This window comes from Clarias gariepinus, chromosome 9, assembly GCF_024256425.1.
Source record: "Clarias gariepinus isolate MV-2021 ecotype Netherlands chromosome 9, CGAR_prim_01v2, whole genome shotgun sequence".
Lineage (NCBI taxonomy): Eukaryota > Metazoa > Chordata > Actinopteri > Siluriformes > Clariidae > Clarias > Clarias gariepinus.
The window spans coordinates 17,021,657-17,046,881 of NC_071108.1; the positions used below are offsets into that span (position 1 = coordinate 17,021,657).

General features: G+C 36.7%; 1 protein-coding gene across 1 annotated transcript in view; it reads right to left on the bottom strand.

The window, feature by feature from the left end:
* Positions 1-23,118, bottom strand: part of fancc (FA complementation group C) — a 31,439-nt gene extending 8,321 nt beyond the window's left edge. Inside the window, exons 1-10 of the mRNA XM_053503575.1 lie at positions 23,081-23,118; positions 19,174-19,339; positions 15,011-15,098; positions 12,003-12,097; positions 7,958-8,065; positions 7,755-7,819; positions 7,156-7,320; positions 6,877-7,030; positions 2,066-2,121; positions 1,655-1,754 (exon numbers count right to left, since the gene is read on the bottom strand). Coding sequence (XP_053359550.1) covers positions 1,655-1,754; positions 2,066-2,121; positions 6,877-7,030; positions 7,156-7,320; positions 7,755-7,819; positions 7,958-8,065; positions 12,003-12,097; positions 15,011-15,098; positions 19,174-19,329 — 987 coding nt within the window. The 5' untranslated portion in view covers positions 19,330-19,339; positions 23,081-23,118. The remainder of the gene's footprint in view (positions 1-1,654; positions 1,755-2,065; positions 2,122-6,876; positions 7,031-7,155; positions 7,321-7,754; positions 7,820-7,957; positions 8,066-12,002; positions 12,098-15,010; positions 15,099-19,173; positions 19,340-23,080) is intronic.
* Between the last annotated feature and the right edge of the window lie 2,107 nt (positions 23,119-25,225).

Here is a 25,225-nt window from a genome sequence, read left to right on the forward strand (position 1 = left end):
ACAGTATATTTGGAGAAGAACTGAAATAAAGGGAGGCTGTGATAAAAAGAAGAAAAATATGAAAAGTGTTTCAGCTAGAGTATTAAGATTTTTTTTTAAAAATTGTTAACTAATTAGTAGAATATGGGACTTTTAAAATAACCAGAATTAGGTAAATGTGAAAAAATGTGATGTGGAAGGTTTGCAAAAGATTATAACATTTTAGGAGTCCAAATCTACATCAAATCTCCAAATCTACAATTAATCTACAACCAAATCTCCAAATCTCCAATTAGACTCGCCTGCCAACAAACTATTTGTAAAAAATGTCAAAAGAAACCACATCTAAGCACGAATGTTAGCTGGAGCCGGGTTATTTGGCCAAATAAGACAAAAATAATGCTTTTGGCAGCACACACACGCTGGATTTTGAGTTTTAAAAAAAAGGTTGTACAGGAAGGAACCTAATCCGTACTGTTATGGTGATGTATCTAATGATGTGAGCTGATTTTTATTCAAATCCCTGAGAACCTTATTGAAATTAATGACATGCTGGGAGATTAATGCCCGAATACAAACAAAAATGGTTCAGTGACAAATCATGCTTTTGACATACTGTAGCCATGCCAGTCTTCTGACCTAAACCTAAAGAGTCCACAAGACAGGTTGCATTAAGTACCAAAAATGCTAAATGGGCTCCGATACAGTTTCTTGAAATTCTTGTTTAAAAATAAATTAACTTTAATTATAGTTAAGGTTTCTCACATATGTTCAGTATGTGAGAAACCTCAATATGATTGGCCGATTTCACCTTCTTACCTTAACCATCTTTAGCAAAGTTGCAAACACAACTTAAGCAAACTATTTATGTGCTGTATGTAGACTACAACTAATACCTAATCTTTACATTCTTTTCCTTTACAATGAATACATTATACTCATATACATAATATTCCTATTACCATCTCAGGGAGTTTTTCCTTGCGACTGTCGCCGTCGTCCTAGGCTTGCTCATCAGGGACAATCATATAATTTTGATTCATACACATTCAAATTTCATACAAACCTAATTCTTTTGATTGTGTAAAGCTGCTTTGTGATGATGTAAATCGTTAAAAGCGCTATACAAAAAAAAAATTTAATTGAATATACTGTAAACTGCCATCCTCTTAGAATGGAAACTCCTATCTTATTTAAATATTAACCCCTTATTTTTGGCTCACACTCATAATGTTACAGATCATTTTTGACTAAATCTTTTTATTTAATTATAAATAATACATACATTATTAGATCTATATAGTTATATATATTTCTTAATCAATTTCTGGACTTGTGAGCATTACAAGTTTTGAACTTGTATTTGCTGTGTATGTCCTGCTGGCCTTATTTATGTTGGGGGTTTAGAAAGGAGCGTAGAAATGTGTTTGAACTCTGTTTTACACTTTAATTGTAGTCTCCATATTTTCCATTTTCCCTGGGAACACCATGAGTGCATAAAAGTTCCATAAAACACATTTTTCAAAGTCACTGAGACTCATGAGAAATAGATAAAATTTACTGCACTTTTTGGAGAGGAAACCTGTAAATCGGTCAGATTTGACCGGAAAACAACATGAGGGTTAAGTAATCTCCAATAGTGGCAAAAAGACATAATGATGAAGGTTGCTGATACCTGTGGCCTCAGGGCAGCGCGACTCTGAAGAAAACAGCAGGTGAAAACTTGTAACAGACTTCTCATTGCAAAATTTTCTTCTATTTTTATTACAGCATTTCTGCAAATACACACCAAAAAAACACCCCTTTCTCAATGTTTACTACAACTAATTAATCATTATTGAACACTAATAACTTGATTTTGCTAAGGAAAACTGAGGCAAAAAGTATTTGTCTTTACATAATCCATGCATGAAACTACATATTTTTTATATATTATATGGCTTATTAAATAGAACAAAATAAGTTTCAAATTATTAAAAAAACAAACATACTCATCTTTGTTTAATGTAAATTGAGTGTACAAGTTACTAAACATCCTTCTCAGCAGTTTCATAAATAATCAGACAGTGTTCAAATCCCCACCTACCTGAAAATATCATTCACAATAAGAAAGATGTGGTAGTGCAGCGCTGATGCTTTGGGCTGAGGGGGAAAAAACACAAAACAACAAGACCATTATAACCTACACTTCCAACATGCATGTCAGTCATAGCTGTAGCACTAGAGGGCAGTATGGTGACACCAATAGGAATTACACACTGTGACAACCTCACACAAACTTCTGCGGTGGCCTTAGATTAATCTTTGTTTTTTTTGTCTTCTAAAACACATAGCTATGTACATTTAAGCATCTGTTTTAACTTTTACGGCCTTAAAGCTGAAAACATGCACCCAAGCAGCTGTACATGCATGCCTAAGGGTGTGCATTTGCTTATATTTTTATGGGGAAATAGGCAATATTCTTATATTGCCATTTCTGCACCAGTCATATGGATCAGGAATGCAGTAAAATTTAAACTGTTTTACACACACAAGTGTGCCACAAAAGACCCATATGTGCCATTGCTGTCTTTGATCAAGGGGAAGCACATGCATATGTATGTGTTGGAAGGAAGTTTCTTCCTGCTTTGCTTTACATTTAGATGCCTGCTAAGCCCTAGCTTGAGGCACTCTCATCTCCCCACTTACTCGCACACATCTCCTTCCCCCCACAAAAGCAACAAGAAGCATCTTAAATATTCCCGTAACCCTCTCTATTTAACGCATGCCAAGAGCTGCCAATTTGCTGTTCCAATAAAAATAGATGTGTTTGAGCTACAAATACTAGTCACTGCTCATTGATCCTCTCCTGGACTAGGGGACCTGTAATTGAGACTATATCTGCAAATCCTGGTTACATAAAAAATAGAAAATACCTATAGAATGGTTTGCCATCCGAAGTTATACAAACTATGATTGTCTTTGTTTGTCCCTCTCATGTCTTTTTGCCATAGTGTAAACACAAGGCAACTGTATTTGTGGAATGAAAAACAAAGCTTTATAAACAGCTTTACATCAACAATACTCCACTAAACTCAATGGCCTCCATGCTACTTCCCTATGCTTATAAACATGTACACGGTGGAAATGCATGTTCATAAAAATTTGACAGTCTGGTTTCAGTAATTGTTTTATCTTTATCAAGGTCTTTGTGGAACTGGAGATTAGCACCCACACACAATCACACCCAGGGGAAGTGTATTTCAGCCACTTCACATACGACCTTGTTTTTTTTTTTTTTTTTTAAGTTTGGAGAAATATATGATAGTCTAGAGGAAAATCCTGATAATCCAGAGGAAAGCAACACAGACAACATGCACAAAAACTCAACAAAGAGTCGCTTGTGCCCAGAATCAAACCTAGCACCCTGGTGCTGTGAATGCAGCAACCCCAACAACTTGCGTCACTGCCCCACCCCAGTTTTTCAAATTTGCACAATATAGTATGTACATACTCATAGTGGGGAAGCACAAACAGTATAGACAAGTTCATAAGTCTTAGGACAAGCCTGGAAAAAGCAGCTCAAAAGAAAGAATAACATTTGGCGATGTCTATGGATTCCAGAGTTCAGGCAGTCAAACAAAAGCTAAAAGTCTACATTTTATTCATATTGCGACTGCATCAGTTCAAATCAATTATAAATGTTCATAGTGTTGATGTACAAAGATTTATGGATGTGACTGTGAGCAAAAGTCTGGGCTCCAGTGAATAAATGAATGATGTCCTGTCCAACACTAATTGAATAAGTCGCACGTAGTTTGAACTAAAAACTTGACCTGCACAGTAAATTTGCTTCAATTACACCAAGTTTATGCCCCTGTTTCTGGAAAGTTTTATTTCTGTTGTTGTCTTCAAAAATAAGAAGATGGACTTTTTTTGTTGAAAGAGCTGAAACCTTTTTTTTTTTTTTTTTAATAGGGTTGCACGATGCCAACTCCTGTACTTTTTCAATTCTAAACCATGAAACATGGGTTTGATTTAAGGACTTACCATACTTTGAGTTTTTTTTTTTTATGATCTAAACACTGACATAATTTTTCCTTGGATTATACAAATGCATTAACATTTTGTAATTTTCTTAAAAATTTTCTATTCAAGAGGTGAAAATCGGTATTAGCAAACTTTCTTCCTGACAAGCATTCAGGTCTTTACAGATAATTTAAACATCAATAGATTAGTTAACTGTGCTAAATAAAGTGTCAAAATTATTAAAATAAGTAATAAAATTAAGTCATATACATTATTCCAGCTGTTTTAACATCATTATAAAAATACTTAATTGTATTTTGTTGTTTGAGGAGATGCACACACTTCAAACAGGCATTATTCCTAAGGTCATCTTCATTACCCTTGTTATTTATCTTTGCTCTTATTAAGATTGAAGAGACTTTGCCATAAGAAATGAGCAGAGTAAATAGGTGCACTTTAAGTTACATTTTAGATGATATACTGTTAAAAATGGCTGTGAACTTACGAGTGTCAAGCTGTATTTTTACAGAATGGAACATAAGGAAGTTTTAGCTTGCATCAATAATAATACTGTATTATTTTAAGTGTTTACTTTTCAGAAAATAATAATCTTATGAATGAGAAAAGCTGAATCATGGCTTTCTTTAATTTATTTATTTAAATAAGATAGGACCATTTTTTAAGCTTTTGTGCACTCCATAAACGTCTTATTTTTATTTTTTTAGATTTTTTATTCATGTTTGTACTGTGTTTCTAGAAATGGGCTAACTTGGGAATGTTAAAGTTGTCAAACTTTTGATGATCCTGCTCGCTTTGTTGAAATTTCACAATTTACAGCTCAAGTCACCATGTTTCATTTGTATGAATAATCTGATGAAGATGCCTTGTGAAACCTGTGAACTTGTGCACAGTAACAGGACACCTAGGATTCACCTGCATTCCTATAATTAGATGTTATAGTCCTTGTGTTCAGCATGCTATGATGCTATGATGATAGTGATTTTGTGTATTATATGTTCATAAAAAACAAAACTCATAGTATGTTGTTTTCCAATTGCCGCCACTCTTATAAAAAAAATAACAGCATGACTTTTTAAAATATAATTTAACAAAAAAAATTTATTCAAATGTACAACATGAAAGCTAGCAATTCTGTAAATACTGAAAGATTTGGCTGTAATGTATATTTATTTTAGTAATGTGCTGTAATTCTAAAAAACAGTAAGAGACTGAAAGAAAAAGCAGTACTTGCCAGCAAAATTGCTACCAGTTAATTATTGTAAACTTATAGTGAGTTCTACAGTGGAGGACCTACATGTGCGAGTTCATAACGTCTGGATCTTTTACAGAGTAATGGAATATCTGGATAAGAAACCTCAGATTTGCGGAATAAGTATTAAGAGATGGAACACTCTTTAAAATAAATAAATAAATAAATAGTACTAAACTGTACTATTCCTCGTCGCTGTGGCGCATCTACTGTAACATTTTAGAGTGTGTCCTTTACATGGTAATGTGAATGTAGAGTGTCTTTAAAACATACATAACTGGACTCACATCATTTAGGCCATTAGAATAATACTTTAAAAAGGTACACTACATGCACCTTTCTAATTTGGTAATGTTTTACTAAAACACACTAATAATACAAAAGATCTCAGTAACACCGGAAAAGTAAACACTTTTACTCCTGCTCATTCTGTGGATTCAGGTACTCAAAATAAAGTCCAATAAACCACATCCCAACCTGCTACATGAGAAAAGCATTCACATCTGCAACTGGTAGAGCATGTTTTATTTGGCCATGGTATCATATTAATTTTAAACAACATCATACAAAAGTAGCTACTGGATTGAAGTCAAAATTCTGTAAAACCATATCAGTTTTAAGTGTTCCTTCCTAACAAATGTCCAAAATATCATAAAGAGCCAAATTCAGCCAAAAATAAATAAATAAATAAATAAATACAATAACCCTTTTGGCACTCGGCATGTAGGGTGATGCTGTTTATTGTTATTGGATAAAAACTCTAGAGTCGGGCAAGGGAGGGGGATTAGAGCTGCAAAAACATATTTCTCATTTCCCCACTTTTGATTGTAGTTTAAACAATGCACACGGGAAAGGGGGAAAAAACAGCACAGAAGAGTTAAGAGCTGGCAAATTAAACGACATCTGTCAAATAAGTCCTGGAGCACAAATATACAACTGACAGATTAAGGTGCACCCATTGAGACTTTTGTAATTTTCTTAAAATAAGAGGAGACATGTTTACTAGGGAAACAAATGAGGACCTGTTGTAACTCTGATTTAATTTAATCAGACTGAAGGAGATATAAACAAACTTTCTTTTGCCCTAAACATCTACAAAAAAGGTCTTGAAATAGGGAAAAAAGAAGAATGTCTATTATATTGATATTCACCAATGTGTTCTCATTCTGGGAGCGTGCCCTAAACGTGAGGTTTAGTCACGACAGCATCTCCTGTAAACTACAGGCTGTAGAACATTCCATCAATAGATTATTCCCAATTCTCCAAGAAAGATCCCCCCCCACCCCCACCCCCCGGTGAAACAGTCATTTACTCACTCACCTTCAATATATCAACTGGAAACTAATTAGTTTGTGTAAATATTATGACATGACTGTTGCAGTCAAAAATAACCATGTCAAACACAAAATGCACTGACAGAAACAACTGGTTTGTTTTCCATAATTCAGAATCTATCAAGTACATTCAGTCTGACAGGGTTTGAAATAAGACACCTGCGATATTTAAAAGAGCTAAGTGACATCATAAAGTTTTAAGGAGAACATTTCAAATTCAATTCAGTGCGGCAGAAGTTGCTCCTTTTGACATCGTTTTGAGAGACAGAGATAGGTTTTACTTACCAGTAAAGTCTCAGTGACAACTGTCTTTAGAATCTGCATCACTTTCGGGTCAGAAAGGACACGCTCAAGCAGTAGCAGAACTGCCTGCTCTAAGCAGGGCAGACTATAACACCACAGAGCCATCACAGCAACATCCTCCATCAACAGCTTCTTACTGGACAGAAGAGAATGTAGTAACTTATGCAAAAAGTGTTTAAGCCCATGTTATATATTATGTACAACACAAATAATATTAAAATAAATAGTAATTAGTAATACACTAATTAAAAAAATCTGTACCTGAGCCAGGCGGTGTTAACTGCCTCTACAAACTCTTCACTGAGATCAAAACAGCGACAAAGATTACAATGCTTTAACAGTGCACCGATAAGAGGGGCTACCTCAGGACATGTGACCAAGGGGACACAAAATACTGATAAAGAGTGGATACTGTCAAACCTGCACCTGCAATCAAATCAACACATGACAGAAATGTTTTATACACAGTATGAATAGAATGGTGTCAGGTCTGTGTAAATAAACTGCCAAATGCATTTTAAAAGAATGTTATAAGAGGGGAAAATGCAGGGGTTTGTTTTTAAGCAAATAAAGATTTAATGCCTACATACAACAAAGTCAACAGAACAAAAACATCAAGCACAGAAGGACACAAGCTGCATGCCTTAGAGCTGGTGTAGATGGAAGCATTTCAGTAAGTGTATCCGTGCTGCAAGACATGCATAACACACATGACTAATGATGTTTTGGATCCAAGTTCGCCTTACCTCATGCTCGAATACTGAAGTGGGTAAATGTGTTGAATGTGTGTGTGTGTGTGTGTGTGTGTGTGTGTGTGTGTGTGTGTGTGTGTGTGTGTGTGTGTGTTGAATGCTACAAACCTTTTTAAAGAGGCTGCTGAAGTAATAGGAGTAACATTGAGCTCAGTTGTCAGTAATGCCACCATCTGCCACAGAGAAAGTCAAATACTAAAACTGAACACACACTCAACAAGAACAACTGATGATTATCACCAGGATCTCCATTACTATTAGGCAAATAAACAAGAACTGATGTGGATAAAACAGTAGTGTGATCTGTTTACCTTTTCAAGACACCTTGTATAAAATTGCTGAGGTGGGAAGCCAGCATTTTTCTCCAAGGCGTGCACCACATTGTCCTCATCTTCTGAAGTCAGATGGCACAGCAAATTCTGTTTAACACAAATATTCAACAGCGTTCACCTTCTATACTCAAGGACAGTTAAACTTGGATTGCGAGCATAATTCATCCTGGAAGTGTGGTTGTAATCGAAAGCACTAGTATATCAAGGCAAATTTTCCCAAAAGAAATAATGGAAACCCAACCCAAAAATGTTCATATAAAAATTATTTATACAAAATATAAAGTAAAAATAAAACAAATAAACCTAAAGTTTACCTTTAAAAAGACTTTCACACACACACACGAAATCACAAAGTCTCTGTTTGCAAACTTTAACAAGAACCCTCTCTAATAACACTCCTTTTGAAGATTCCATGGAAATGTGACGTCATTAAACAGATTTATACACTGCTAATGTGTGATGCTCGTCGAACAAAGTGGATACGTACTACTCATATTTCAGGACCTTGGTCGTTTATCAAGTTAAAATGTATTTTTAAAATTTGCTTGTCTTGCAAAACACTTAAGGCCAAGTTATTCACAATCCAAGGTTCCACTTTACTTCAACTTTTCTTCAACTCATCTTATAGGTATTTTAATATTGATAAAACTATAATGTTCATCATAAAACAGAAATGTATACTCCTGCTAGACATTTTCAAGCAGATGCCAAAAACACTCATTTTTGTTTTCTGAATCTACAAAAATGAGCAAATATTACTTCCAAGAATCTGAGAAACATTTTTATAAACAAATATTATGACCATGAACCTCCAGGTTGCAAAACATGGCTGCCATGTGGTCCCTTTAGATTTATAGTATGAAATGTCTTCCAAAATTCTAACTGCCTCAATGGGCACACATCAAGGGTGTTTTTTTTATTATTATTATTAGTCACAAGGGGTAAGTTTTAAATTATTTCACAATATTTTCACACAATTTATTTAAACTGAATCTGGATCAGTACATATTTAACATCTTAAATAAAAATAGATAAATGTTTATCAAAGGAGGACTTTGTCTAAGCAACAGTGTGTGTGACTAAGCTGAAGGAGTGTGTGATTTTAGAGGACAAGAACGTAATGAAGCAATAAAAATAATAAAAGTAATAATAATAAGTAAATAACAGAAAAAAGAAAAAAAAGACCATGAGGACAAAAGAAAAGATGATGGAAGCAGGGACAAGTGGTGAGAAAAGACAGATAAACAAAAATATGAAGTTAGAGATGAGTGTAATGAAGACATGAAACATGGGCATTACTGCTCAGCCTCAGAACATTACCGCTGAGGAACTGAAAAACACTCCCTATACTCAGATGTGGAATTGCAACTGAGCCAGGCTGGTGTGGTAGATTAAAAAAAATGGCAGTGGATTGTGCAATAGGACCATTAATGAAAGGACAGAATTTAGGCAGCAGAAAAACCCAGCACCACCCATTCAGCTTTCTTTCAGACTTTGCCACCCACATGAAAAGGGGAAATATTGCTTAACACTCCCAAACATTTAAAGAGTTTTCCATTTAAAGAGGTTGGCTGCATATTCACAGAAAGCAGGACAAAAAACATAGAACTCAATTGACATTAAAAGTTGAATGCAGAGAGAAAAAAAACACCATTGGAGTAGCAGGAGCAAAACCTCATGAATGAGGGATGTCCTAGTCGATGGTGACATTAAGATGGGTTATTATGCTAGCAGGAAAAAGAAAAACAAGAAGGAGAGGTTTTGTTCTAGTTTCTTACTTTTTTCTTTCAAACTAGTGGAGTTTTCCCATGCACTTGTTTACTAGGGCCCAGAAGTAGCTCAGTGGTTAAGGCATTGGACTACGGTTCGGAAGATCCCAGGTTCAAACCCCACAACCACCAAGTTGCCACTGTTAGGCCCTTGTGCAAGGCCCTTAACCCTCAACTGCTTAGATGTGTAATGAGATTTTTAAAAAATGTAAGTCGCTCTGGATAAGAGCGTCTGCCAAATGCCTAAATGTAAATGTACTAGCCATTCACTAATAGCAAAGTCACAACCACATGACTGAGACCCTGCACATTCCCCTTATAAAGCACCTCCACTACATCAAACTTCTTCTCTTACCTATTCTTGTCCTGATGAGAACATGTAAGTGGTCAAAAATCTGTCTGAAATTTAATTTGTTACTGTAAATACTCTATAGGCAAGGAGACTGTGTCAGCATGCACTTGGAGTCATACATGCAGCATTTCAAGCTAAAGGAGCCATAGCAACAGACTGACAAAACTGTACACAAAACCTGACTTGCATGCTACATGAGACTTTTTGATAAAAGAAGGAGCTACCACAATTAAGAAGGAGATTACCATTTTGCAAGAAGCCACACATAGCAACTTGCCTCTGAGAGCTGCCTGCCTTGAAGTGGTTGCTATCAGATAGTGGATGCACTGTTGCACCATCTGTTTTGGAGTATAGCACATTTACAAAGAGGTGGTTCATCTAATTTGTAACACCTACAGATAAGTGCTAGCTGGTCTGTTTGCAAACAAGCAGACTATTCACTCCCCAGTGTAAACTGTAACATTGCTGGCTAATTCTGATACTGTATGCTTTTATACTGCTGTCGCTGTTAAGGAGGATAGTGTAGATCATCTAGAAGACTATGGGGTTGGTATTGTTTATAGCCCAAATTTGGCCAAACAGGGTTTAATTCTGCATTAACATGATGGAATGTTAATAATGGGTTTAAATTCACAATATCTGCATGATGGGGTGAATATTTTTCTGTTGCACCCACACCTGAGGAACCTGAGGACCTAAATTTGTCTAGCCATGTCAGCTTCATCACTCAAAATGGAATTAGTACTTATTGTTACTGGTATCATACAGTATGTTTATACATAAATTATATACATAATGTAAATAAAAATATTTGAAATGATAGTCAACACCAGCTCTGGGGGAAAAAAAAACAGATTCAGAAAAATCAAAACTGCAGTACATACTATTGCAATTATCGAATTGCAAAATACTGCAGTTTATTACAGGTAATATACGGAAAGTCAAGAATTTAAGAGCGTTTTGTCAATAATTTAATTATTTGTTACTTTTTAGGTAAGTGCTAAATAAACACTGGCAAACCTCCTCTTAATGAGATCATCTGTGCCGTTATTAATTACCTAAAGAAGGTGCAACTTGGATCGGTCATTTTAAGGAGAACGCCAAGAGGATGAGTGTAATGTACTGTAGCAGGGCATTTTATAGGCTTCATACAAACAAACTATTCCATTAGCTCTGGAAACAAACCAACTTGACAGTCCTTCACATAGAAAATGAGCATTAACTCTCCTTGAAAACTGTCATAACTGTCTTTGAAAACAGTGATAATAGGATGATAAGCATGATCAAGCACTGTGCTTAGAAAAATAAAACAATCACTGCATGGTTCTTATTCATGCTAATCCCACCTCTTTACCGTTCTGACCTTCATGCCCAAGGCCTTTTCCCACATACTGTATCAACCTACTGCTGTACAACAGCTAGTTAGCTGAGAAAATACTGTAAGATGAATCACAGCAGTGCAGGGCCTCATGAAACATCCACACCTCCCTCTGTCTTCACTTCCCTTTGTATAGGTCAAAGAACATCTGGCAAATTAAAAGTTTACTTTTAAAGCCCTTCTTTAATTAGCACAATGTTTTATTAGATGACAAAAAGAATACACACACATTTTAATCTGGTAAAAATGTGAAAGGTTCCATATTGCTTATGGTAAACCATCTGTGAGACCACTGAAAAGTCTGCTTTTTATTGCTCCTTCCCCCCTCTGATCATATCTGTATAAATAGCATGTGTTAAAAATTTAGATCTTTATGTTAAAACAGCAACCTGAAAGTGTTTTGTACATCATCAAAAAGAACCGTCATATTACAACCACTGAGGATTTTACCAACTTTTCTAAACTAAACGCAGCAATACAATACGAAAAAACAGAATGTGACACTGAATGTGTGTGTATACACACCCGTATCCACGTGTTGGCCCGATCCTCCACTGCATTCTGAGGCTCAGCACTATACAGAAGCCACACACAATGCAGCAGGAGCCTCCTACTTGCTCCTAAAGAAAAAAAAAAGGATACATAAGAAACAAACAAAATCAAGTTTGAGTTTTTTTTAATACGTGTGTATTTCAAAACACTCGTAAACCAAATCAACTTTTCCCATAAGAAATAACAGAAACTCAAATTATTTGTTCCACAGCCCCCCCAAAATAAGGACATACAAATAATAAACACAAAAAATAAAGTAAAAATAAAACAAATTACCCTGCACTTTGTCTTTAAAAAAAAGTAAAAAGTGTTTTCTTTTGTGCGCGCTGTGTATGTGTGTGAGAAGCTAAAGTAAGGAGCTCTCCCCCTCTTCTCGTCTTTTACAGTAACCCGTCCTCCAGTCTTTTCACACACACACACTATGGAAACACTGTTTTATCGGAAAAATAAAAATAGGAAATCACTCTAATGACACTTGATTAAGCGACACACTACAGGAATCACTGCTGTAAAGTAAAAATAAAACAAATTAACCTGCACTTTACATTTAAAAACAATCGCCAAAGAGCAGTTTTTCTGTGCAGAGCAGAGAGAAAGAGTGTGCGTGTCTGCAAAGGTGAAAGTAGGAGGGGTCTTTGTGTGTGTGTGTGTGTGTGTATACTGTATATATTATATTATATTATATACAGTCATGTGAAAAAATTAGGACACCCTTTGAAAGCATGTGGTTTTTTGTAACATTTTTAATAAATGGTTATTTCATCTCCGTTTCAACAATACAGAGAGATTAAAGTAATCCAACTAAACAAAGAAAACTGAAGAAAAGTCTTTTCAAGATCTTCTGTAAATGTCATTCTACAAAAATGCCTATTCTAACTGAGGAAAAAGATAGGACACCCTCACATGTATTCCCTCTTAAATTGGCTCAGATCTCACACAGGTATATCACACCAGGTGCACATAATTAGTAGATCGTTACTCTGCATGTTGAATGAGGCTTGCCCTATTTAAACCTCAGACATTTAGTTTGGTGTGCTCCTGACTGTTGAAGTGAGAGTGAGCACCATGGTGAGAACAAAAGAGCTGTCAGAGGACTTCAGAAAAAAGATTGTAGCAGCCTATGAGTCTGGGAAGGGATTTAAAAAGATCTCAAAAGATTTTGAAATCAGCCATTCCACTGTCCGGAAGATAGTCTACAAGTGGAGGGCTTTCAAAACAACTGCCAACATGCCCAGGACTGGTCGCCCCAGCAAGTTCACCCCAAGAGCAGACCGCAAGATGCTAAAAGAGGTCTCCAAAAACCCTAAAGTGTCATCTCGAGAACTACAGCAGGCTCTGACTACTGTTGATGTAGAAGTACATGCCTCTACAATCAGAAAGAGACTGTACAAGTTTAACTTGCATGGGAGGTGTGCAAGGAGGAAACCTTTGCTTTCCAAGAGAAACATCGAGGCCAGACTGACATTTGCCAGAGATAAAGTTGACAAAGACCAGGACTTCTGGAATAATGTTCTTTGGACAGATGAGTCCAAAATTGAATTATTTGGACACAACAGCAGAGGACATGTTTGGCGTAAACCAAACACAGCATTCCAAGAAAAGAACCTCATACCAACTGTGAAGCATGGAGGTGGAAGTGTCATGGTTTGGGGCTGCTTTGCTGCAGCAGGACCTGGTCAGCTCACCATCATAGAATCCACGATGAATTCTACTGTGTATCAGAAGGTGCTTGAAGAACATGTGAGACCATCAGTTAGAAAATTAAAGCTGAAGCGGAACTGGACCATGCAACATGACAATGACCCAAAACATACTAGTAAATCAACCAAAGATTGGCTGAAAAAGAAGAAATGGAGAGTCCTGGAATGGCCAAGTCAAAGTCCAGATTTGAATCCCATTGAGATGCTGTGGGGTGACTTGAAAAGGGCTGTACGCGCAAGAAACCCCTCAAACATCTCACAGCTGAAAAAGTTCTGCATTGAGGAGTTGGGTAAAATTTCCTCAGACCGATGTCGAAGACTGGTAGATGGCTACAAGAACCGTCTCACTGCAGTTATTTCAGCCAAAGGAGGTAACACTCGCTATTAGGGGCAAGGGTGTCCTATCTTTTTCCTCAGTTAGAATAGGCATTTTTGTAGAATGACATTTACAGAAGATCTTGAAAAGACTTTTCTTCAGTTTTCTTTGTTTAGTTGGATTACTTTAATCTATCTGTATTGTTGAAACGGAGATGAAATAACCATTTATTAAAAATGTTACAAAAAACCACATGCTTTCAAAGGGTGTCCTAATTTTTTCACATGACTGTATATATATATATATATATATATAAGTTAAGCCTTTAAGTTAAGCCTTTATTTATCACACATACATTACTGCACAGTGAAATTCTTTATTCTTCACATATCCCAGCTTCTTGTTAGTAGGCAGGGGTCAGAGCGCAGGGTCAGCCATTTTTACGGCGCCCCTGGAGCAGACAGGGTTAAGGGCCTTGCTCAAGGGCCCAACAGCGGCAACCTGGCTGAGCTGGGGCTCGAACCGCAGATCTTCCGATCCGTAACTCAGAGCCTTAACACACTGAGCCACCACTGCCCCCGTATATATATATATATATATATATATATATATATATATATATATATAGTGTGTGTGTTAAAGTCTTCAGAGTAACAAAGTTACAAGAGGAATGCACTGTGTTAAAGAAAAGAAATGTAGGGAAAAGTAGGAGTAAGAAAGCAAAAAAAAATTTGCGAGTTATAGAAGAAAAATAAAAATAAAACGCAGAGCTTAAGATACAAGCAGAACTAGAGAGAAAGACAGTTAAAAAGAGGGAGGAAAAAGAATGAAAGCTAAAATAAATGCCCAGCAGGTCGCTACAGGGTTCACTGGAAAATGAGTATAAATACCTGAAGCCTCCAGACCCATTTCTCCATCCCAATTGGGAAACACACCCCCAACGAGTAAAAGAATCATGAATTTACCATCCGCAGTAACATATGGGTTCCAACAAAGTCTTCCCAGGAACTGGCCCACAAAAGGGAAGCTCTTCATGGCCTTAGTGGTAGAGCCCTGAAAACGGTGCACACATAAATGCGCAGACACAAAATGTCTGAACTTAAGCAACAGTTACAACTACAGTCACTATGTCTTGATGATGGAATATACAGTACTGTGCAAAAGTCTTAAGCCCCACTCATTTCTTCATATTTAACTTTCAAAGAGCCGTAGTTTCTTAATTTTAATGTATTTTAATGTAGTCTTACAGAATAGTTATCCAGGCTTCCTAAAGGACTGGAGAACTTTTTTTAAGTTCTCCAGGCTTCCTGAAGGACTTTTTTTTAGGACTGAACCTGTCCAGTGTAAAGGAATGTTTTTTGTTTGTTTGATCTATAAAGCATAAAAAACATCTAACTTAAGGCGTGAACCAGTGAGAAACTCTCTTTTTTATAAATTGAACTTGAAAATTTATTATGAAGAAAGTAAGTTTGGCTCAAGACTTTTACATAATGCTGTAAAATAATACAGATACACGGTTGAACATGACATAGGACTTGTACACAAATTACATTCTTCTTTAAACTCAGGCTGATTATTAATTCTAGTAATAGTTTGACTCTAATTTTTCATTTGGCTTCAACGTGCGCTGCAGTGTCCTACAGGATAGCCTGATGTACCTTCACAAGAAACATACCACCAGTTAATATAAACAATGAATCCTAACTTGCCTTCAGGATTATTAAAGCCAAGAAAAATCTTTTGATGCCCCTTTGTAAAAACTATTCCCACAAAACCAAACAGAACGACTCACCAATCACTTTTTTAAAAGACATTCATGTAATTAATGAACACCAGCACACAAACACAGTGGAATCTAGGGGTTCACAGCTTTTTGCATTAATTCAAGATGTGTGCTGTTAATTTACTGTATATTGGAACCTATTCAAAGGAACAGACCCCTTTTACATGCCCCTTACATATAATACGCAGTGTGATCCAGAGTCATGTGTGTGCAGAATGAATGATAAAACCCTAAAAGAATGTTTAGCTTATAAAATAGTCATGACCATAACAAAGCTGACTGCATAGCATTAAAAGATGAATGAATCAGAAACACTGCTGGGATTTAAATACTGTTCTGAATGGAAAAAGTCTGCCAGGAGACTATGCTGTATTTCAATCGTATACCTTGAATTGTATGCATTCACATAATTTGTGCTTTCTTCAATCATTAATTATGATGATCTAACTATTTATGATGATAATACGATTTATGATGATGTGGCTTATACAAGTATTAGAAAATCATTAGAAGCTTAGAATCTCACCTAAACACCACACAAAGTGCATCAACACCTCCATTCAGCATCAGCTAAGAAGGTAACAAGGTGGAGAATTGGAAAGGCGCAACAAACATCATCTTAACAAGTCTTCATGTAGTGTATATACTTACAATTTAATAGATTTTTTTTTATTATATATCTTATTAAATCATTGAAACTAATAAACTTTATACTACTTGGTCTTCTGAAGCCCAACTTTGTATTTGGACCAAGAATGACAAAACGAGCTGAAGTGAGAGCAGGAGGAGATGGGTCACTGCATCTGGTCACAGTAACCACCATAATGGGTAAAATTAGAAAGCAAGACCACATCAAACCTGTTTTCCTTTCTGACAAGGCAGGCACTGAGGCAACGTAGCACATAGCAATAAGAGCTCCTGAGACCACAGTGAACTAAAGAAAGGGGTCCTTTCAAGCAGCACATGGATGGTGTGAGCCAGGACTTTTACAAACACTAGACCTTCATAGAGAAATGCACCCTAACACCCCCAACCATACCCTTGCAGCCACCTCATCCACCCCGTCTCAAAAAAATCAAATTCTGATCCATCTCTTGATGCAGGGATACATTAGGTTAACGCAGGCAATCCCTTGGTGGCTATTAGTGCACAAACCCAACAACGTGGCTATGCCAACAAACTGCCTGGTCCAGCACAGAGAAGCCCCTGTTCGGGCTCTGGCCTCTAGGGTATAGTCACAGTCTACCCAAGTTCTCAGCACAAGGACTACATCACAGACTTATTACTGAAACATGGACTTTGGAGATTTCTGCTTTGCCTTACAGAGCCTGTTTGTATATATGTGTGTGTGTGTGTGTGTGTGTGTGTGTGTGTGTGTGTGTGTGTGTGTGTGTGTGTGTGCGCGCGCGTGTATGTTTCACTCTTAACAGCTTTTCAAGTCCTGTCTATAAAGGTTTTTGGTCTTGCAGGTAATTTAAAATGTCTCCTAATAATAAGCCAATGCAAATAGAAAATACTAGTGTGATCATTATGAAAAGGTGAAAAATGTTGCTGTTTCAACATTCTGTAGCCCTACTGTACCTTCCTTGTCTTTGGCACAATAAAGAGACTTGTACTGTATCTTAGTGTAAACTCAGGGATATATCAACAGGAGCTTAATGCTCTTAACCACGCCACCTTAACACTTGTCAAAAAAAAGTGTCCCCTGGTGGAGTTGGACCATTGGACCAGGACACTCATAAAAAACGTAAAATGTTGTGGGGGTAACATGAATGGCATGGGTCACAGATCTAACAGATAGACCTAGATGGACTAGACCTACTGGTAATAAAGATGTCTAGATCAAGACCCAAGTCTATTCACAACATACACCACATTAGGGCTGAAATGATTCCTTGAGTAACTTGAGTAATTCGATTACAAAAATTATCAAGGCAAAATCTTCTGCCTTAAAGCTTCTTTTAATTAATTTTAAAAGCTTGTGTCATGTTTTTGCACAATTATTTGTTTCCCACAAAGCGGAAGGAGGCGAAAACACTCAGCTGTGTATTGATTCTGTTGCGGGCTGCAAAATGGAAGGGAGCGATAAAACTATCAGCGAGCCAAGAGAAGAAGAAACCACCAAGAGAAACGACCTAAATTGTAAATTTAGAAACTTTTAGTCCTGAAAGTTAAGTTGCACAACTTATTGTTTTTGTATAATTATTGATTTTAATGTGTGCCTTAGTTTTTTTAATAATTAAAGTCATTAAAATGTCATTTTTAGTTTTTGCATCTGAGAAAAGACTTTAAAATAAAATGTATAGCACTTTTATTTGACTTAATTCATCTCAGTCAACTTTAAGTTATTCCTTGTATTGTGAATAATGACAATGTTTTAGATAAAATGCTGTATGCATTTAAAAAGGCAAGTAGATTTTTCTTTTCTAGAAAACCAATTAATATTTGTGTCTCTTATATATTTTACATTGCTGTTTAATCAAGCAAAAGTACATTTTATCCGATTACTCGATTCATCGATTAAATTTTTGGTAGAATACTAAAATATTCGATAGCTACAGCTCTACACCACATATTCTCGATGGACCAAAGTACGTGGTCACCTGACTCTCACAGCTATATATAAAAAAACACCACATTACAATGTTGGGCCACTGCTACCCTGCTGTAAGAGCTTCCATTTCTTTAATAAGGCTTTCCACAACACATAGCCTGTCCAGTCAGTCACAAAAGCATTACAGAGGTCAGGAAGCGATGTAGGTACGATGTTCCAGTTCATACGGAAGGTGTTCAGTGAGGTTGAGGTCAGGGCTACAATGCAGTCAAGTGGGGTTCTTTCAACCCAGCCTTTGCAAACTTTGTCTTAATTGACTTAATTAATTGTGCACAGGGGCACTGTCATGCTGCAATTGGTTTGGGCTCCTTAAAATGGAAATTAAGAATTAATGCTACATTATACAAAGACATTCTAGGGTTCGGAAGATCCCAGGTTCAAACCCCACAACCACCAAGTTGCCACTGTTGTTTACTTATGTATGTATGTATGTATGTATGTATGTATGTATCTACACAACAGACCTTCTGTAGTGTGATGGTCAAGGGTCCACAAACATTCGGCCATAAAGAATATGTTTTATGATTTTGTTGCGCTATACTTAAACAATAACCATATATAGTAATTAGGTAGTCATTTGATGTTCAGAGATTTGTGTTTGATATACAGGCATTCAACCTAAGTTATTTTAAGTAACTGTCTACCAAAAAAACTGAAATCCAACATATGCTCTTCTGGTAATTATACATAGATTGTAAACTTGATTAAAGTGGGATGCCACTTAGAAATACCATTGTCTGTAGTGCATGTACAAGCTGCTGGAGGAGGGTCCTCAAAGACGGCATGTGTTTGCTCATATCCTGCTGTGCGCTGGGAGATGTAGCCTGGCCCCACTGCACTGCTTTATCCACCCAGAATCTCATATCCAGCTCAGAGAATAGAGCCATGACTGTAAATCTGCAGAAACATAAATACAAATTTAAACCCAGATAATGGACCGACCAGAAATTAAGTCACTCATTAAGGGAGATATCAAGACAACTATTAAATCAGTTTCTTTAATTTTATTACAGGGTCATTATCACAATTTCCCGAAAAATCTTAGATTCATTATTGAGCTTTAAAATTTATCATCTGGTTGACTTGAACAGGTTTAATCCAGACTGGAGTTGGGTTGTTCCACGCTACCGAATGGTTGTGACACCATTTCCTATTACCTTGACTTACTACTCAAGAAACAACCTTTTCCAAACAAGCAACCAACGGAGCAATCTTACCTTTAACAGTTCTTTACACAACATATATTTTATGCATTTGAGAGAATGAAAAGTGACAGGGCAATAAGAAAATAAGGACCTGAAAATGTGCAACCCAGCTGGGGTTGCTGAATTTGTCATCACCTTGTATTTCATGCAATATAGCCTGCCAGGGTATTAAAGGTACTCTTCAACACTGGTCTAAACTCTCAACAGCCACCTTAGCTCAACACACAGGTATTTCTGACAAATTAACAAAGCCCAGTGACACAGACTGCAACATCGCCAAGTCCCGCTGAGAAGCAAGGTTCTCACATGCATTTCGGGCTGAAGACAATGGCTGGGGAGCCCTTCCAACTTTAGACTGCAGAAGCTAGCGTTCATGGATAATCATTGTTTTTAGGCTTAATGACAGGTCTGCAAAAGACACAACGGTGGACCATTTTTACGATCACCTCGTAATGCACATTTTAATGTCTTTCCATTGACTCTACTGGAAAGCCCCCATGGGTTAGGCGATGTGTAATTACCCACTGGGCGTTTTTATCATCAAACCAAAAGCATGAACAAACGCTTCTTGTTTACTTGACAACTCAGTACAGCCTACCTCAAACTCTTTAGCCAGAGGCTGCAGTGTTTTTCCAAAACATAACCTTTGCTCTAAATGTACATAATTAAATACAATTATCTGAATTATACTAATACAGATAGAAATATACTATACTCTTCACTTATGGTAATGATCTCTAAAATGGATGACCTGTTATCAGTCACTAAGGTAAAGACATCATCTAAATATTATTAAATGGGGGGGGAGGGGATTGCTATTCAGTTACATATAGTATGGTGAATCGTTTGTGTGGCAATGCATGCATCACACTGACTTCAAAATCGATGTTTTTTTAAAACTTCTATATGTTTGCATTTGAGGTGACAATGTGTTGCAGTTTCTCTATATCCCTACAGGTGGCATGCTGCAATCATTCAGCATGATAGGAGCAAAAATTATTTGCCAAGTTTGTTTAGAATTGTAAAATAATCTAAAAGAAAATGTATTCAAGACATTTATAAAATAGTGATACTTGCAGAATCACAATACAAATCTACTCAGCACTTAGGTATCATGATAATATATCGTGGGCCCTTGGTTACACCCATCCCTACGAAATATTAATGGAAGTATGCTGTTGTGGTCTCAGAAAATGCAATTGTTGTTGTTATAGTGCAATTATTCTAATATACAGTTATGCCCTTAAAATGGCCATAGATTTTCGACCAAAGATTTTTTTTGAGGCTTTTGACCTCTGCACACCACCACATTGAATTGTGTGAAAATTAAACACTCAAAAAAAAAAAAAAGACTTTCAGCTTTAAGTCAAACAGATTGACAAAAGCATGGCTTATTCCTGCAGAAATTATCACCATTACCATACACGCATCCATTTGGATGGCTAAAAACTAATGGCGCAAATGGCTGAGAAGTAGTTGCATGGCCAGGTGTGATCTGTTCCCTTATTAATCCATAACTAGTCAAGACGATAAAAGGCCTGTAAAAAATGGTGCTGAGTGTTACATTTCACTCAAATTCTCAACATAAAGTCCAAAGAGGTGTCTATGGAAGCAGGAGGCCATCATTAGTCTACACTACACCAGTCTACACTATAATTATGTCTTGGATTCTTCATGTTAAATCCACTGTGGTGGGCTACAGATGCAAGTTTACAAAAGGTGTGTCGCTGTGCAAATACTAATGGATCTAGTTATATGTTAGCTAAAGCTAAGCCGGTGAAATCCACACCAGCTATCAGTTGATCTTCATTTCATTATTACTACATATCATCTATACCGCTTTCTCCTCTATACAGGGTCGCAGGGGGCCTGGAGCCTTTCCCAGGAGACTTGGGGCACAAACGGGGGGTGGGGGTGTACTCCTTGGACAGGGTGCCAATCCATCGTAGGGCACATACATACTGCACTTACACTTCCACACTCATTCACACACAATGGGCAATTTGGGAAGCTAATTAGCCTAAGCTGCATGGGAGGAAACCAGAGTACCCAGAGGAAACCCACCAAGCAAAAAATGCAAAATCCATGCACAATGAGGCGGGATTCGAACCTGGATCCTGAAGGTGCAAGGCAACAGTTCTAACCACTAAGCCACCATGTCCCCAACTTTTTCACAATTTCTGCTAATAATTTTTTTTTAAAACATACAATAAAAGTCCAGGAAGTAATGATTTCTGCAAACAAAATAACTACTATGTTCAGTTAAAAAACATTTATGTAACACTGGATATATATTCTCAGTAATCACTTTATTAGGAACACCTTACTCATTCATGCATGTAGCCAATAGGTCAGCAAAGCAATACAAAAGTCATTCACACAGGTCAAAGGGTTTAGTTATTGTTCAGGGGAGAAACTATATAATTGATCTCAGTGACATTGTTAGTGAAAGATGGCATGGTTTAGGTAGATGACGTAAAGGGCAGCACGGTGGCTCATGGGTTAGCCCTGCAGCCTCACACCTCCAGGGTCGAGTTTGATTCCCGCTTCACACTCCTGCTGTATGCATGGAGTTTGCATGTTCTCACAGTTCTTGGTGGATTTCCTCTAGGTACTCTGGTTTCCTCCCATAGTACAAAGACATACAGATTAGGATAACTGCCGATCCCAAATTGCCCTCGTAGTGTGTGAACGACATTCGGGCATCAAGTTGGCAACCTGACCCCTTAATTAACTGCCATAGAAAGTACAAATTTATCTCAAGGATGGGAATAGACCAAAATCATTCTTTTGGATTTTCATGCCTTATAATCACTGTGCCTGTGGTTTAACGCATTGTGTTGTTGCCACACTGGCTGCAAGAAGGTCCTTATAGAAGGTTTTTTTAATAAAATAATAATGTATATTTATCACATCACATAGAATGAATAAAACAGAGAATTAAAAAAATTTATAGAATAAAATAAAGGTTCTCTCTTTACCTCCCACCTCCTTAAAGCATAACGGTGGGTGGATTAGTAGCTCCCAAATAGCCTAGGTGTGAATGAAAAAGTACACTCTGGTGTGTGTGTGTGTGTGTGTGTGTGTGAGGTGAGCGGCGGTGCCGTGGTATCCAGTGTGTTACTGTGACATTTAACATTTAAATAAATGCACAGTAACATTTCTGCAGTATGAGGAGCGCCGTCTTCAAATACGTTATATTTTTCTATCCCATAATACCCAACCTGGTAGATACCTAGTCATCTATCTGTGTAAATGTCCGTATATTTATATATATATATATATGCGCTTGTTTTCTACCGGAAGTAGCGAGCGACTCTTTATGAAAAGCGATAGTTTAACTAGAAGTGCGGCTGGAGTCACCAAAACTCTACGTCTATAGTTACACCGACGTTTGTTTGTTGCTTGTTTATTGTTTCTTACTGAAACATACCTGAGAAAAGGAGAGACGAAACGTCCTTCTAAACTTCCCTCTCTCGCCGACAAACCGGAAGTTGACTGCTGTCATTGGTGCGCTGTTATTCCCGCCTCCTTCTGCAGGTTAGCTCGGCGCTGATTGGACAGTATCAAAGTGTCTGTTACTGAAGTGGGATGTATTGTAATAAATAAATGATCAGCACATTCTGCTAAAATAGTTTAAGTACCAAATATTTTCGATGCAGGTATAATTACTAGAAATAGGATATCAGTAATATTACGAGGATAGTATAATGTATATTGTATTTATTAAAATACATTGTTTATCAAAATTAATACACCATTTACTTCGTTTCGGTTTAGGACATCTGAATACATCTTTCAACCAAAAAGTTATTAAGAATTACACAAAGTTATGGCAGACTTACAGAAGGCATGCTTCTACTACAAGTGAATAAAACGTTTCAGACTGTGAACTACTCCAGCCTATTTCTGAAGACTTACCAATCAGAACACAGCGCGCGGATCCACAAGCCAATCAGAGCACAGGGGGCGGCTCAACATTTCTTGCATATTTTCCCTAGCTTCTGAATGAAAATGAATGAGTGTCTTACTTAACTTAATTGTTAATGATAATATATTTATAGAAAATGCAGAAGTTAGTGAAATGTATTGTGGATATTAACATGGATTAGTTTTGATAAGTGTGTCACTTTGAAAGTAATATAATGTAATTATTTACCTTGCAGCAGGTAAAATTAAGGGGAAAGTCATACACACATCGCATCTCTTTACTAGTCTGAATAGCTTTTTTTGGCACTCCAGAACACATGAATCTGATTACCAATAACTGCTCATGCACAAATGCATTGTGTCATGTTTGTTGCTGTTTGTGCATTTCTATAGCTAGTTTTGTTAATTTATTTTGTTACATTTATGTAATGTATAAATGTATAATCATCAAGTGGTTTAAGTCCTGCTTCCTCATATTCTTGAAACAGTGTTCATGTATGTAAATAATTTACATGGAGATAAACCGAGAGATTGAGAAATAGGCGTATGATGACTGCAGTGCTATTTAATATGACAAATCTGGGATCCTGGTAGCCCCATTGTTAGGCCTTTATATTGCTAAAATGAGCTCTCACCTTGAATCTTCTGGCTTACACCCATTACACCCCTTATGATGAACTGCACAGTGTTCCTATATTTCTACATTACTGTATTGTCTTAGAAAAAAAAACTTTTACATGTTTCCCTGCTCTCTGCTCTCTTCTATTATTGTTAATTTAATCCACTAGTCAGTTTCTTTGGACTTATCATGTGAAATGTATTTTTGACTGTCAAAAATCACTTTCAATACTCCACAGAGTACCTTTGACTACTCTTAGGAACCTGTTGGAAACTTTCTGTACAAAACGGTGACATTTTAAATCTTTTTCATATGTATCTTTTATTAGCAATGAGCACAAAAGTGGATATAAAGTGCTGTTTCCATCTTTTTTTAAATAACCATTAGGTGGCACTGCTTCAAAGAGAAAATCCCTTTATAGAAAACTGTGACATCTTCATTACTTTCTAATAGTTACTTCACTTCACCGTTCATGCAAGAAGATTACTTTTGTACTCTCCAAATGGTGCTGTTTTTTTTTTTTTGAAGTCATTAAGGTCATATAAAATTAGAATCATATGCCGCTATATACTGTATTCAGAGACAAACACTCTGTGTGTAACACAGTCCTGAAAAAGGATTGGCATTATTTAGTGACTGTTGTACATGGGAAAGATTTGGGTTTAAGATAATAAAAAAAAGAATATGATATGATAGAGTTGGATTTTCAGCATTCATTGCCTAACATTCACATCTTGATGTGTTAAACAATTTGGAACATGGCACCGTTGTGTACTGTATGACCACCCAATTTTTAGGTGAGCAAAAGCATAAGGACGGATAGTTATTAACTAAGTAATTGCTATTCGTGCTTGCAATAACTGCTACAAGCTGGTAACCCACTGACATCAACAACCATTTAAATTCTTCTTTTATGGTGCTTTTCCAGGCCAGACCGCAGCTTCTTTTAGTTGTTGTTTGTTTTGGGGGTTCTACCTTCAGTCTCCTCTTCAGGAGGTGCTGCTTTGGGTCATTGTCTTGCTGCCTGAT